We start from the raw sequence: 12,717 nt of genomic DNA, 5'->3' as shown, positions 1-12,717 counted from the left end.
AAAGGGTTTTTTTTAAAAAAAACTATTGTTTTGTTTTCAACCTGAGAAATCTAGGCACTACAAAATATCTGATATGTATGACCTCTTAATTTAGACCACGTCTCCAGGGTGGAAAAAAAACTTCTATGCCAAAGAAGTATATATGAACTATTTCTTAACCATCCCATAACTAAAGAACTGTGGCAGTTAATTTAGGAAATGTCAATACTCTATTGGAACTCAACTTTATAGCTCTGCCATTACCCAGCCTACAGTTTGTCCCAAGTAGGTATCAAATTCCATTAAGTCTTCAATTTCAAACTGCCATTATCTGTGATAAATCTCCTACATCCACACATTAACTTTCCCTGTCCCAGTCCCCTAGCCAAATTTTTCTTCAACAGCTTAACTCTCAAGTAGAATTTAAATAAAAAGATGACAACCTCAACTATATTTAGAAAATTTATATTTTCTTGAAAAAAATCTTTTTACATTGCTAAACTGGATTTAACTGCTTTCTTACTATTCCACAGGAATAAACACAATTTACTTGTGATATAGATTTGCTGCCATCAATGTAGAAAGAGTAAAAATCAAACTGGAGACATGAAATCTGGGTTCCAGTTCTGGCTCTGCCTCCTAGTAGCGGGATGACCACTTAACATTCCCAAACTTCAACTTTCTCATTTGTAAAAAATGGAGGATAATAATTTAACTAACTCTAGAGTTATTGTGAGGATTAATTATAATTTATGTGAAGTCATTCTGTAAACAGTAAAGTACCATACAAATGTTAGGTATTGGTGTTACCCTGTTGGTATGAGTAAACCATATAGTAGAGAAACATGCACCTCAAATAAAAGACATGTCACTGAATAAACGTCATTTTTCGAAACGAACATTCTTTAGGAAGAGAGCCTGAGATGATAAACTCTCAACTAGGATTCAGGCATCTGAGTTCTAAAGTCAGTTCTGCCATTAACTCTCTGCATCAACAAAGGCAAACTAACTTTCCTCTTCACCTCAGATTTCATCTAAAAAGATCCAAGTATTGGACCAGTTGTTCCATAAGTATTATTACAGCCCTTACCAGCCCGAGAAATGACCAAGCGTCCCAAAAATTCCTCTAACACCATATCCACAACTCAAAGAGCAGTTTGGTCGGCCAGCAAAACAGAGGGCAACAGACGGTAAGAAAATTTTAATTAAAAATAGAATTCTATATAATTCTCGAAAAGCAAAGGAAGCTATAAACTACCTTGTTTTCTATAATTAATAATAGTTCCACCTCTAAATGATAGTAATTATGAACAAGGTGCATTAACAAGGGCGGGTCTCTTTCCCACAAGCTTTTTGGGAGCCACCCATTTCCCAAAGAGGTATAACTGCTTCCTCTTTGCTCTCCTTAGCCAAAAAACTTGAAAGATTAAGGCTTATATTGTCTGAGATTTTTTTTTTTTTCATTTCACTTGGGTGGGGATGGCGGTAGTCATCTGACAAACATATCCTATAAACACCATTATCCGCAACACCAAGTCTCCCGAAAGACTAAAAATAATCTAAGTCTTTAGAGTAATAAGTGTTTTTAAAAAAGAGTTCGGGTTATTAACTCAAAATGAGAAAACCCCGTGTTAGTGTGACTAGTGCTTGCCAACTGCCAAGGGTTCCCCTCCCCAAATTATCCGCCCTCCCGCGTCTCTGCAGAGGCGACGCCTCGCCCTCTACTCCCGCATCGCGCCAGGGCGGAGGGAGAGTCCCCAGGGGCTCCCAGGAGAGGGAAGGCCGGACAACCCAGGCCTCCAGGCGCCACCACCCCTCGCCCCTCACCGATGACAATGCGCAGGTGCTTGAGGCGGGTCAGCGCGTCCTTCTTGGTGTCCAGCACCTTCTGGGTAGACTTCTTCACGTCTCCGTGCGGCTTCTTGGAGAACATCCTGCCTCCGCCACGGCCGACTCCGGCCCCCTCCCGGCCCGGTCCCGGCGGCGGAAAGTGGAGGGAATGGGCGGGGGGAGACTAGCGTGAGCGGCTCATTCACTCCCCAGCCTTGCGGGCCCTGGCGCGGCCGACTCCTCCCAGATCCAGGCCAGTGCCGCCACCTCCACCCGCCTCGCGCGGCGGCTGCAAAGCACCTTCGGCTCCGGCTCCAATATGGCGGCTCCCCTCTCCCAGCCCTGCACGGAGCAAAGGAGACCCAGGCGGGTCGACCGCCTTCGCCGCCGCCGCGGCCGCCGCTCGCCGCCACAGGCCGGGGCCCGGTACCCAGGACCCGGAGCCGCGGAGGTGGGGCTCCCGGCGGCAGCGGCACCACTCCTCTCTCCCTGAGGCCCCCTTAAGGTTAAAGATTCTTTAGCAGCTTAGACTCTGTAAAGGCCGACACAGAGACTGAGCGTGGTGATGGGTTTCACGACTTTGCCGTCGGTGGCGAATGGTCCCCGTGGCAACCGCCTTCTGACGTCAAGGGTTCTTGACGTCATGCCAGCGTGAGATCACCCGTGACATTACCCCGCTTTGGTTTCCTGTGCAAGCAGCCAGAGGAGGAGCCCGAGAAAGTCAGGGAAGATAATTCCTGCGTGCGCTTTTGTAAGCCTAGTGACTCTTAGACAAGCTCCCCGAGTAGTTTTTGTGTTTTAAAAGTCCTCCGCCTGTCTCTGCTGTTTACTGTGTAAATTAAGATGTAACTTAAGAACATAGCACCAAAACAGATGTGCAATATATTTTAGGTGCCAATTCTGAAGGCTTTGGTAGTAACACCCCTTCATTTCCTTAATTTGAGTTTTGTTTAAAGGATTTTTGTTTGTTTTGCAAAGTGATGATTTACAATTTACTGTAGTATAGAGACTTGTAGGGTTATAGTACATCTTCTTGGTAAAAATTATCTTGCACAAATAAATGAATTCTCCCAAAAGCATGCTGTAACAGAAAGAAAAATTACAGGGAAAAGAAATCTGAATAACTTTAACCGTTAATTTTCTTGATATGTAGAGTTCACAAATCCAGGAGAAAATTGCTAAGGTACAGGTAGAAAAGTTAGTAAGGACATGAAAAAAAAAATCACAGAAGTCTATACTCAACTAAAATGTGAAAAATGTTCACACTCATAGATAATTTTTAAAAATCAGATTAAAACAATGTTTCTTTTTAAACAAATTTTAAACAGCTTTATTGAGGTATACCTGATATACAATAAACTGCACATTTTCGAATTGTACAGTTTGGTGAGTTGGACATTTGCATACATCTATAAGCACAATCAAAATATTGATCACGAAGGGGCCTCTTGCCCCTTTGTAATCCTTCCCTTCCACCACCCCACCTCTGGTGCACCAGCAACCACTGATCTGCCTTCTGTCACCCGGAATTTGCATTTTCTAGAGTTTTATAGACGTGTAAGCATACCGTATATGCTTTTTGTCTGGCTTCTTGCGCTCAATATAGTTTAATTTTTAATAATGAAATATTTTATCAGTCAAAATAGGAAAGTTTGTTTTTAAATTAGCCATCGTACTGCTGGTAAAGGCAGCAGCAGACACTCCTATTGCTTGCTAGAAAGAAGCAGTAATTACTACAAAATTTGGCATTATGTATCAAGACACTTAAAAATGTTTATATATACTTTGATTCATTAGTTTCACGTTTAGAACCCTACTCTAAAATATCAGAAATGGGAAAAATATTTATGTAAAAATATTAAAGCATGATTTATAACATTGAAAGATTAGAAACTGTGAATGTCCATCAGAGAGGAGGTAAACATCCAGTAGGTGGGGTGACATACAGCCATGAAAATTATGAATATGAAGACTTTTTAATGACATGGAAAATACTCAAGAAAATATTAAGTGAAAAAGCAATATAAAGCTGAAAATATGTTATCAAAACTGTGAAAGAAATTATGCATACAAAATGTAGTTAGAAAAAAGATTCAAAAAATCCAGACTTGTGATTATATCTGCAAAGTGAAATCACAGGTGATTTAAAATTATTTTCTATATATTTTGCTTAGTATTTTTTTACTAAAATGTTTTACTATATTGCTTTCACAACTTAAAAAACAAAAGTTTAAAGAAAATTAAGAAAATCTAATGTACCAATTTTAAACTCACAAAACAAATTAAGATGTATGTGTAGGAATAGAAACTCCTTGAAAACAAAGGCTTTTTAAAAAAAATTATCATATGTCCTACTATGGTATCAAATAAATATTTGTTGATTTTTAAATTATGTTTACATTACAAAATGGTCTCTTTTGGTAGTGTGAGTCATCCAACCCCACGATTCTGACTATCATTTATTTGGTAGTCAGATAGGACTACCTGTGTCCCTATCTGTAACCCAAGTCTCTTTTCAGAGCTTCCACAAGCTACTCAGATTCAATACATACAAAACAGCACTCATCATCTTTGTCCTCCCCGCTCCCAAACCTGATCTTCCTCCTTCATCAAATAACTTCACTGATATTACCACTATCCGCTCAGTTTTTCAATCCAAAAACTACTATCATTCTTTTTTTGGCTGTGTTGGGTCTTCGTTGCTCTGCACGGGCTTTCTCTAGTTGCGGCGAGCGGGGGCTACTCTTTGTTGCCGTGCGCGGGCTTCTTATTCCATGGCTTCCCTTGTGGAGCATGGGCTCCAGGTGCTTGGGCTTAAGTAGTTGCATCACGTGGGCTCAGTAGTTAAGGTGTGCGGGCTCTAGGGCACACAGGCTCAGTAGTTGTGGCTCGTGGGCTCTAGAGCACAGGCTCAGTAGTTGTGGTGCATGGGTTTAGTTGCTCCACAGCATGTCCCAGAAGGGATCAAACCAGTGTCCCCTGCATTGGCAGGCAGATTCTCAACCGCTGGGCCACCAGGGAAGTCCCAGAAACCGGTATTATCTTAAGGCTTCTTCTCTCTTGTCCAATCAGTTACCAAGACCTGATGATTCTACTTCCTAAATATTTCTTGATTTAGTCCTCTTCTCTCCATTATCACAACCTTTGTTCAGGCTCAGGGCTTCACCATTTGTAGCCACATATGCTAGAAACGGCAGTGGTTTCCTCCACCCCCACATCTTAGTAGAGTTTGAGCATCTACTCCTTTTTAAGTAAATTTTAAGAGTTAAAAAAATGAAAAGCCCAATAGTCCTCTCTTCTTGCAATCAGTACTTGAATATCTGTGTTAATGAAGAAAAGATGTGGCATGGATAAATCAAGACATCATTTTTTTTCTTTTCTTTTCTTTTTTTTTTTGGTATGGTTTATGGGTTTTTGCATACATGTTTGCTTATGGATATATTTTATAGTTAGGAAAAGCACAACACTTTGGATCAAAAAACAAAACCCATATTGAGGGACTAACTTCAAAGAAGGTATAAACATGTCCAGATTTTATACCTTGCTCCCACTTCATAGTGATTATAACCAATCCCTAAGTTTGTTAAGATGATGCAGGAAAAGCAGACCTAGACTGTTGCTCTTTCTAAATTTACTGAAGTGGAGATTAAAAAAAAAAAGTAATTAGCCACATTGATTGCAGTGGATATATGTTGGCTTGCTAGCTTCTGATAATCATACCCAGATTTTCCTTTGGAAAGCCACCTCTCTCTTGGTCTCATTTGATCTCCTGCCACACTGCCCCCTTTAGACTTCAGTATTCTAGCACCCTGGGCAAAGCAAGTGTGTTAGGGATGGGCACATGGCCAGGTCAGTCTAATAAAACTCTCTCCTACAGCTGTTGGAAAAGAGAAGCTCTTTTTTTTTCCAGGATGAAGTCCTGGAACTGCTAGGAACCAACATGTGAGAAGAATCTGCTGGGGATAAAGCCAACACTCTGAGAACAGAGGGTATATTTAAAAGGAGAGTAAGTCTTGAATTGCTTGGGCATTTGGATCCAAGTTGCCTGAAGTACCATGATCTTTTCTATTTCACAGGTCAGTGTAGTCCTTATTTTGCTTAACCCAGTTTCGGTTGGCTTTCAGTAACTTGCATATATGAAAAGTTCCTGACTTACACATTTTAAAGATATCCTGCTAGGCTGAATATGGAGTAGAATTTTAAAGAAAGAAAGAAAAAAAAAGAACTGCTTGAAAACAATATTGCAGCCCTCTCTGAAGTCCTTCAGCAGCACTTGCTTTTTCTCTACCAAGACACTCACCATACTCTATGTTATAGTCATTCTATGCTTCATCTCCCTTATATAGGCTGTAACCTCTCTTGAAGGCAGGTTTTAAAAATTTTTCCTATGTTGCATAATTCCAGGCTCCAAGAGTTACTTTCTCTCCCTCTTTCCCTCTCTCTCTCTTTTCTCTCTCTGTCTGTCTCTCTCTGTCTCTGCTCTCTCCAGCAGTACCTGGCATGAGGTAGGCACTCAATACATATTTAATGGAAAGAATGAGTAAACACTAGGCACTCAGTATATGCTTACTGAATTTATGCAAATATAATAGAGTTGCTGTTTCCTGCAGTCAATTCGGGAATAGTCCTCTGATGGAGAGGATGGTGGAAGAAGGACAAAGAAGGGAGAAACAATGCTCAATAGGGGCAGACAGAACATAAGCAAAGCCAGTCTTTAACCTTGCACGTTTTGATTCACAGGGAAATGTGTTTCTATGCTTTCCTTAGAGTTTGAGGTAGAATTTTTTAAAACTTTTATGTTGATCTATTTCAACTGTGAGGGTTAAATAGCTATTAGGGTCTTAAAATTTTAGAATGAGGTACATGGTTGAGACAAGAATAAAGATGCAAGGAATAGGGAAAAAGAAAAGTAGTCTTTATTAAATATTTCCATGATTTATCCATGAAAATGAACATAAGTTTTGGTTCCCAGAGACTCAAGCAGAAAGATAAACTTGGAGACTAACATTTTGGGCAATTCATTCTGTCATAAATCTATTATCAAGAATCTTTTCATGTACTATTTATGTGGTTGTTTTTTTTTTTTTTATCCCCACCATGTGGCATGTGGGACTTCCCCACCTAGGGATTGAACCCATGCCCCCTGCTTTGGCAGCACAGAGAATTAACCACTGGACCACCAGGGAAGTCCTGTGTTTTCTTTCTTATATATATATTTTTTTCTATTTGCTATATCATATCCCAGTTGTTAGGTTTTGTGTTTTGCTCCAAACAACAACAAAAAGATTTTAAGAAGAGCTATATGTTTTCTGCAAAATTAATCTTGCTTTCCTTTTCTATTACTTGTTTACTTTTTTTTCTCCTCTTTCCCTATTTGTACCTCATATCAACATGGCTATGCTGTTGGTTTTTCCTCTGCAAAGAAAAATTCAAGATACCCTATTACATTGGTGGAGTCACCCAAAGAATCTGCAATAGCTGGGGAAAAAATCAGTAATATTCTGAATGGTATAAATTGAAATTGTTCTTGGAAACTTTCCTCTGTAAAATAATTTCATTAAGAGTGAGTTGGCTTGTGTGCAGACCTGCTTTCCTCACCCAGATCAATAGCCCTGTCCAAAACACAATGAAATATTTGATTAGCATAGAAAAATTTAAAAATTCAGCTTAGAAGAGAGCTGTAAGACTTTTGCCAAAATTATGTCAAAAAACCCAATACTTTGCTTAATAGTAGCTTATTGCAATGACAATATACCCATTTTTTTTAAGTTTACAAAAATTTATTCATTTCCCACATGCATGGCTTGTATATTTGTAACACCAAAGATACAGAGCTTGTTTTGAGGTATGATATAGTGGGAACATAAATGAATTACTCAAGGGATTTGGGTTCTAGTTCCTCTCAGCATCAGCTTTTTCATTAGTAAAGTCAGGATAAGGTATGCTCTCAGTGATTTGTGAAATTCAGGAAATAATAGTGTTTTCAGTCGTGATCTTTAGAATTAGATAGATCTAAATTGGACCTTTGATTTTAAAACTTACTTTCTCAGGGATCTCTGGCATATAGTTTAGTCTCTCTGAGCCTCATTTTCCTCATATGTAAACCACATCATTAATTATGATAATTAGGTAAGAAATGGTATGGAAAGTTACTTTTAAAATGGCTGACACATCTTACAATGCTCCTCTCCTTTCCTTCATAGATTTTTTTTAACAACTTTATTGGAGTATAATTACTTTACAACGGTGTGTTAGTTGCTACTGTATAACAGTGAATCAGCTATATGTATACATATATCCCCATATCCCCTCCCTCTTGAGCCTCCCTCCCACCCTCCCTATCCCACCCCTCTAGGTGGTCAAAAAGCACTGAGCTGATGCCCCCGTGCGATGCAGCTGCTTCCCGCTAGCTATCAATTTTATATTTAGTAGTGTATGTATGTCAGTGCTACTCTCTCACTTCGTCCCAGCTTACCCTTCCCCCTCCCCGTGTCCTCAAGTCCATTCTCTACGTCTGCGTCTTTATTCCTGTCCTGCCCCTAGGTTCTTCAGAACCATTTTTTCTTTTTCTTTTTTTTTTAGATTCCATATATATATATTAGCATATGGTATTTGTTTTTCTCTTTCTGACTTACTTCACCCTGTATGACAGACTCTAGGTCCACCCACCTCACTGCAATTAACTCAATTCATTTCTTTTTATGGCTGAGTAATATTCCATTGTATACATGTGCCACATCTTCTTATCCAGTCATCTGTCGATGGACGCTTAGGTTGCGTCCATGACCTGGCTATGGTAAATAGTGTTGCAATGAACATTGGGGTGCATGTGTCTTTTTGAATTATGGTTTTCTCTGGGTATATGCCCAGTAGTGGGATTGCTGGGTCATATGGTAATTCTATTTTTAGTTTTTTAACGAACCTCCATACTGTTCTCCATAGCGGTTGTATCAATTTACATTCCCACTAAGAGTGCGAGCGGGTTCCCTTTTCTCTACACCCTCTCCAGCATTTGTTGTTCGTAGATTTTTTGATGTTGGTCATTCTGACTGGTGTAAGATGATATCTCATTGTAGTTTTGATTTGCATTTCTCTAATGATCAGTGATGTTGAGCATTCTTTCATGTGTTTGTTGGCAATCCGTATATCTTCTTTGGAGAAATGTCTATTTAGGTCTTCTGTCCATTTTTGGATTGGGTTGTTTGTTTTTTTGATATTGAGCTGCATGAGCTGCTTGTATATTTTGGAGATTAATCCTTTGTCAGTTCCTTCGTTTGCAAATATTTTCTCCCATTCTCAGGGTTGTTTTTTTGTCTTGTTCAGGGTTTCCTTTGCTTTGCAAAAGCTTTTAAGTTTCATTAGGTCCCATTTGTTTATTTTTGTTTTTATTTCCATTTCTCTAGGAGGTGGGTCAAAAAGGATATGGCTGTGATTTATGTCATAGAGTGTTCTGCCTATGTTTTCCTCTAAGAGTTTTATAGTGTGTGGCCATACATTTAGGTTTTTAATCCATTTTGAGTTTATTTTTCTGTATGGTGTTAGGAAGTGTTCTAGTTTCATTCTTTTACATGTACCTGTCCAGTTTTCCCAGCACCACTTATTGAAGAAGCTGTTTTTCCCCATTGTATATTCTTGCCTCCTTTATCAAAGATAGGGTAACCATAAGTGCGTGGGTTTATCTCTGGGCTTTCTATCCTGTTCTATTGATCTATATTTCTGTTTTTGTGCCAGTACTATACTGTCTTGATTACTGTAGCTTTGTAGTATAGTCTGAAGTCCGGGAGCCTGATTCCTCCAGCTCTGTTCTTCTTTCTTAAGATTGCTTTGGCTGTTCGGTGTGTTTTGTGTTTCCATACAAATTGTGAAATTTTTTGTTCTAGTTCTTGAAAAATGCCAGTGGTAGTTTGATAGGGATTGCATTGAATCTGTAGATTGCTTTGGGTAGTATAGTCATTTTCACAATGTTGATTCTTCCAACCCCAAAACATGGTATATCTCTCCATCTGTTTGTATCATCTTTAATTTCTTTCATCAGTGTCTTACAGTTTTCTGCATACAGGTCTTTTGTCTTCTTAGGTAAGTTTATTCCTAGGTAATTTATTCTTTTTGTTGCAGTGGTAAATGGGAGTGTTTTCTTGATTTCACTTTCAGATTTTTCATCATTAGTGTATAGGAATGCAAGAGATTTCTGTGCATTAGTTTTGTATCCTGCTACTTTACCAAATTCATTGATTAGCTCTAGTAGTTTTCTGGTAGCATCTTTAGGATTCTCTATGTATAGTATCATGTCATCTGCAAACAGTGACAGTTTTACTTCTTCTTTTCCAATTTGGATTCCTTTTACTTCTTTTTCTTGTTTGATTGCTGTGCCTAAAACTTCCAAAACTATGTTCAATAATAGTGGAGAGAGTGCGCATCCTTTTCTTGTGCCTATTGTGCTATTAGAGGAAATGATTTCAGTGTTTCACCATTGAGAATGATGTTGGCTGTGGGTTTGTCATATACGGCCTTTATTATGTTGAGGTAAGTTCCCTCTATGCCTGCTTTCTGGAGAGTTTTTATCTTAAATGGGTGTTAAATTTTGTTGAAAGCTTTTTCTGCATCTATTGAGATTATCATATGGTTTTTATCCTTCAGCTTGTTAATATGGTGTATCACATTGATTGATTTGTGTATATTGAAGAATCCTTGAATTCCTGGGATAAACCCCCCTTTATCATGGTGTATGATCCTTTTAATGTGCTGTTGGATTCTGTTTGCTAGTATTTTGTTGAGGATTTTTGCATCTATGTTCAACAGTGATATTGGTCTGTAGGTGTCTTTTCTTTTTACATCTTTGTCTGGTTTAGTATCAGGGTGATGGTGGCTTCGTGGATGAGTTTGAGAGTGTTCATTCCTCCCTCTGCTATATTTTGGAAGAGTTTGTGAGGGATAGGTGTTAGCTCTCTCTAAATATTTGATAGAATTCACATGTAAAGCCATCTGGTCCTGGGCTTTTGTTTGTGGGAAGATTTCTAATCACAGTTTCAATTTCAGTGCTTGTGATTGGTCTGTTTATATTTTCTATGTCTTCCTGGTTCAGTCTCAGAAGGTTGTGCTTTTCTAAGAATTTGTCCATTTCTTCCAGGTTGTCCATTTTATTGATATATAGGTGCTTGTAGTAATCTCTCATGATTCTTTGTATTTCTTCAGTGTCAGTCATTACTTCTCCTTTTTCATTTCTAATTCTGTTGATTTGAAACTTCTCCCTTTTTATCTTGATGAGCCTGGATAGTGGTTTATCAATTTTGTTTATCTTCTCAAGGATCATCTTTTTTTTATTATTTCTTATATTCTTTTATTCTGCATTGCATCCAAACATTGTGTTACTTTGATCATTATCTCCACAAGATTCTAATTGCTAAATAAAGCCTATTCCCTAGATATCAATTCTCCATACATAACGAAAATGGCATTTTATAGAGCTCTTAGATACTATATCCCAGGAAGCATATGCAGCATAAAGGTGGCCAATATTCAGAAGCTAGATTTTCTTGTACTGCCCAAGTGATCAGGAATAACCAAAACATTTTAAATGAATGAAAATTATTTATGGTCTAAAAAGCACTTGAGGATAAATCTGAGGAATACAAAATATAGGAGAAAAAAATAAGCATGGAACGCATTCTGTATCATCCAGTAATTTTGCTACAGTGAGTCTGTTTTCAAGACAGGTTCCTAGGTTTTTACGGCTTATAATGTAAACCTTTATGAGAAGACTCTGACTTTGAGAAATGACGTGTGGAATTATGCTGGTTTGTAAAATGAGTGTAATCCGAATCCTCAGCCTCTGTCATGGTAGGTGGTAGTGGCCGTGCTGGCCTGTCATTCTTAGAATGGTGAGGTTCATCACTCTCTTTTGACTTTGAGTGTGCTGATTTAGCTGTCTTGGGCTTCCACTCGGGGTCATGCTTTCTTTTGTCCAAAGATGATTTCTCCCATTCCCTGGCTTTCCTGTAAGCTTTCTTTTCTTCAGCCATTAGAAGTCTAGCGATTTCCTCATCCTGAGCTACCTGAGCTCCTCTCCTGTCCACCTGGGTAGCCAAAATTTCTTCTTCTTGCAGTTTTCTGGCAATTTCAGCATCATACCATTTCTGACCCCCTGTTGGTCACTCGTGGTGGAGTAGAGACCGCTTCCTTCATCAACCTGGGCTTCATTCCTCCATCTTCATAATAGTAACCATCACCATAAGTGTTGGCTCCAGGGGACTCTAGAAAGTGTTTTTTCGCTTTTTCTCTTCCTGTAACTCTTTTTCTTGCAAGAGTCGAGCTATGTCCTCATCCTTCTTCTCCTGAATGCGTCGTCTCTCGGCCTCAATAGCCAGCTTCTCCTGAATCTCCTGAGCAATTTCAGTCTTGTTGTTCACTGAGCTTTATGGAGACTGAGTAATCAACTTCCATGATTTTCCCATGCAATTCTACTTTACCTCTCCATGGTGCTAATCCGGGCTCCGAAGGCTCCGCTGCGCTCCCCTCCCTGCCCTCTCCTGCCGGTGGCCCTGGTGAGACCTGCCGAAGCCCCCAGGGGTCCGCTTCCACGAGAGCCGAGTCCCTGCCTGCTTCTGGTCACCTTGGCCTCGCCGCCGCCCCGCCCCACCCCGCGCGCCGGTGGGGAAGGGGCTCTGGCCGGGCCGAGGTTCGGGGGGTGCAGGAGGTGGCCTGGGGGCGAGCGTGGCCCCCAAGAATCATCTTTTAGTTTTATTGATCTTTGCTATTGGTTCCTTCTTTTCTTTTTCATTTATTTCTGATATGATATTTATGATTTCTTTCCTTCTGCTAACTTTGGGGTTTTTTTGTTTTTCTTTCTCTAACTGCTTTAGGTGTAGGTTAGGTTGTTTATTTGTGATTTTTCTTGTTTCTTGAGATAAG

General features: G+C 39.5%; 1 protein-coding gene and 1 pseudogene across 2 annotated transcripts in view; both read right to left on the bottom strand.

Annotated features, from left to right (window-relative positions):
- The window catches only part of RALGAPA1 (Ral GTPase activating protein catalytic subunit alpha 1), a 220,947-nt gene extending 218,574 nt beyond the window's left edge, over window positions 1–2,373 (bottom strand). Inside the window, exon 1 of one of the 2 annotated variants that reach the window (XM_060143467.1) lies at window positions 1,807–2,373. In XM_060143467.1, the coding sequence (XP_059999450.1) occupies window positions 1,807–1,912 (106 nt within the window). In that variant the 5' untranslated portion in view covers window positions 1,913–2,373. The remainder of the gene's footprint in view (window positions 1–1,806) is intronic. The other variant, XM_060143474.1, reaches the window with a different exon arrangement.
- Window positions 2,374–11,279: 8,906 nt separating this feature from the next.
- LOC132527980 (coiled-coil domain-containing protein 50-like) lies at window positions 11,280–12,283 on the bottom strand (annotated as a pseudogene).
- Between the last annotated feature and the right edge of the window lie 434 nt (window positions 12,284–12,717).

This window comes from Lagenorhynchus albirostris, chromosome 1 (assembly GCF_949774975.1).
Source record: "Lagenorhynchus albirostris chromosome 1, mLagAlb1.1, whole genome shotgun sequence".
Taxonomy (NCBI): domain Eukaryota; kingdom Metazoa; phylum Chordata; class Mammalia; order Artiodactyla; family Delphinidae; genus Lagenorhynchus; species Lagenorhynchus albirostris.
This window is presented reverse-complemented; position numbering and strand designations above follow the sequence as displayed.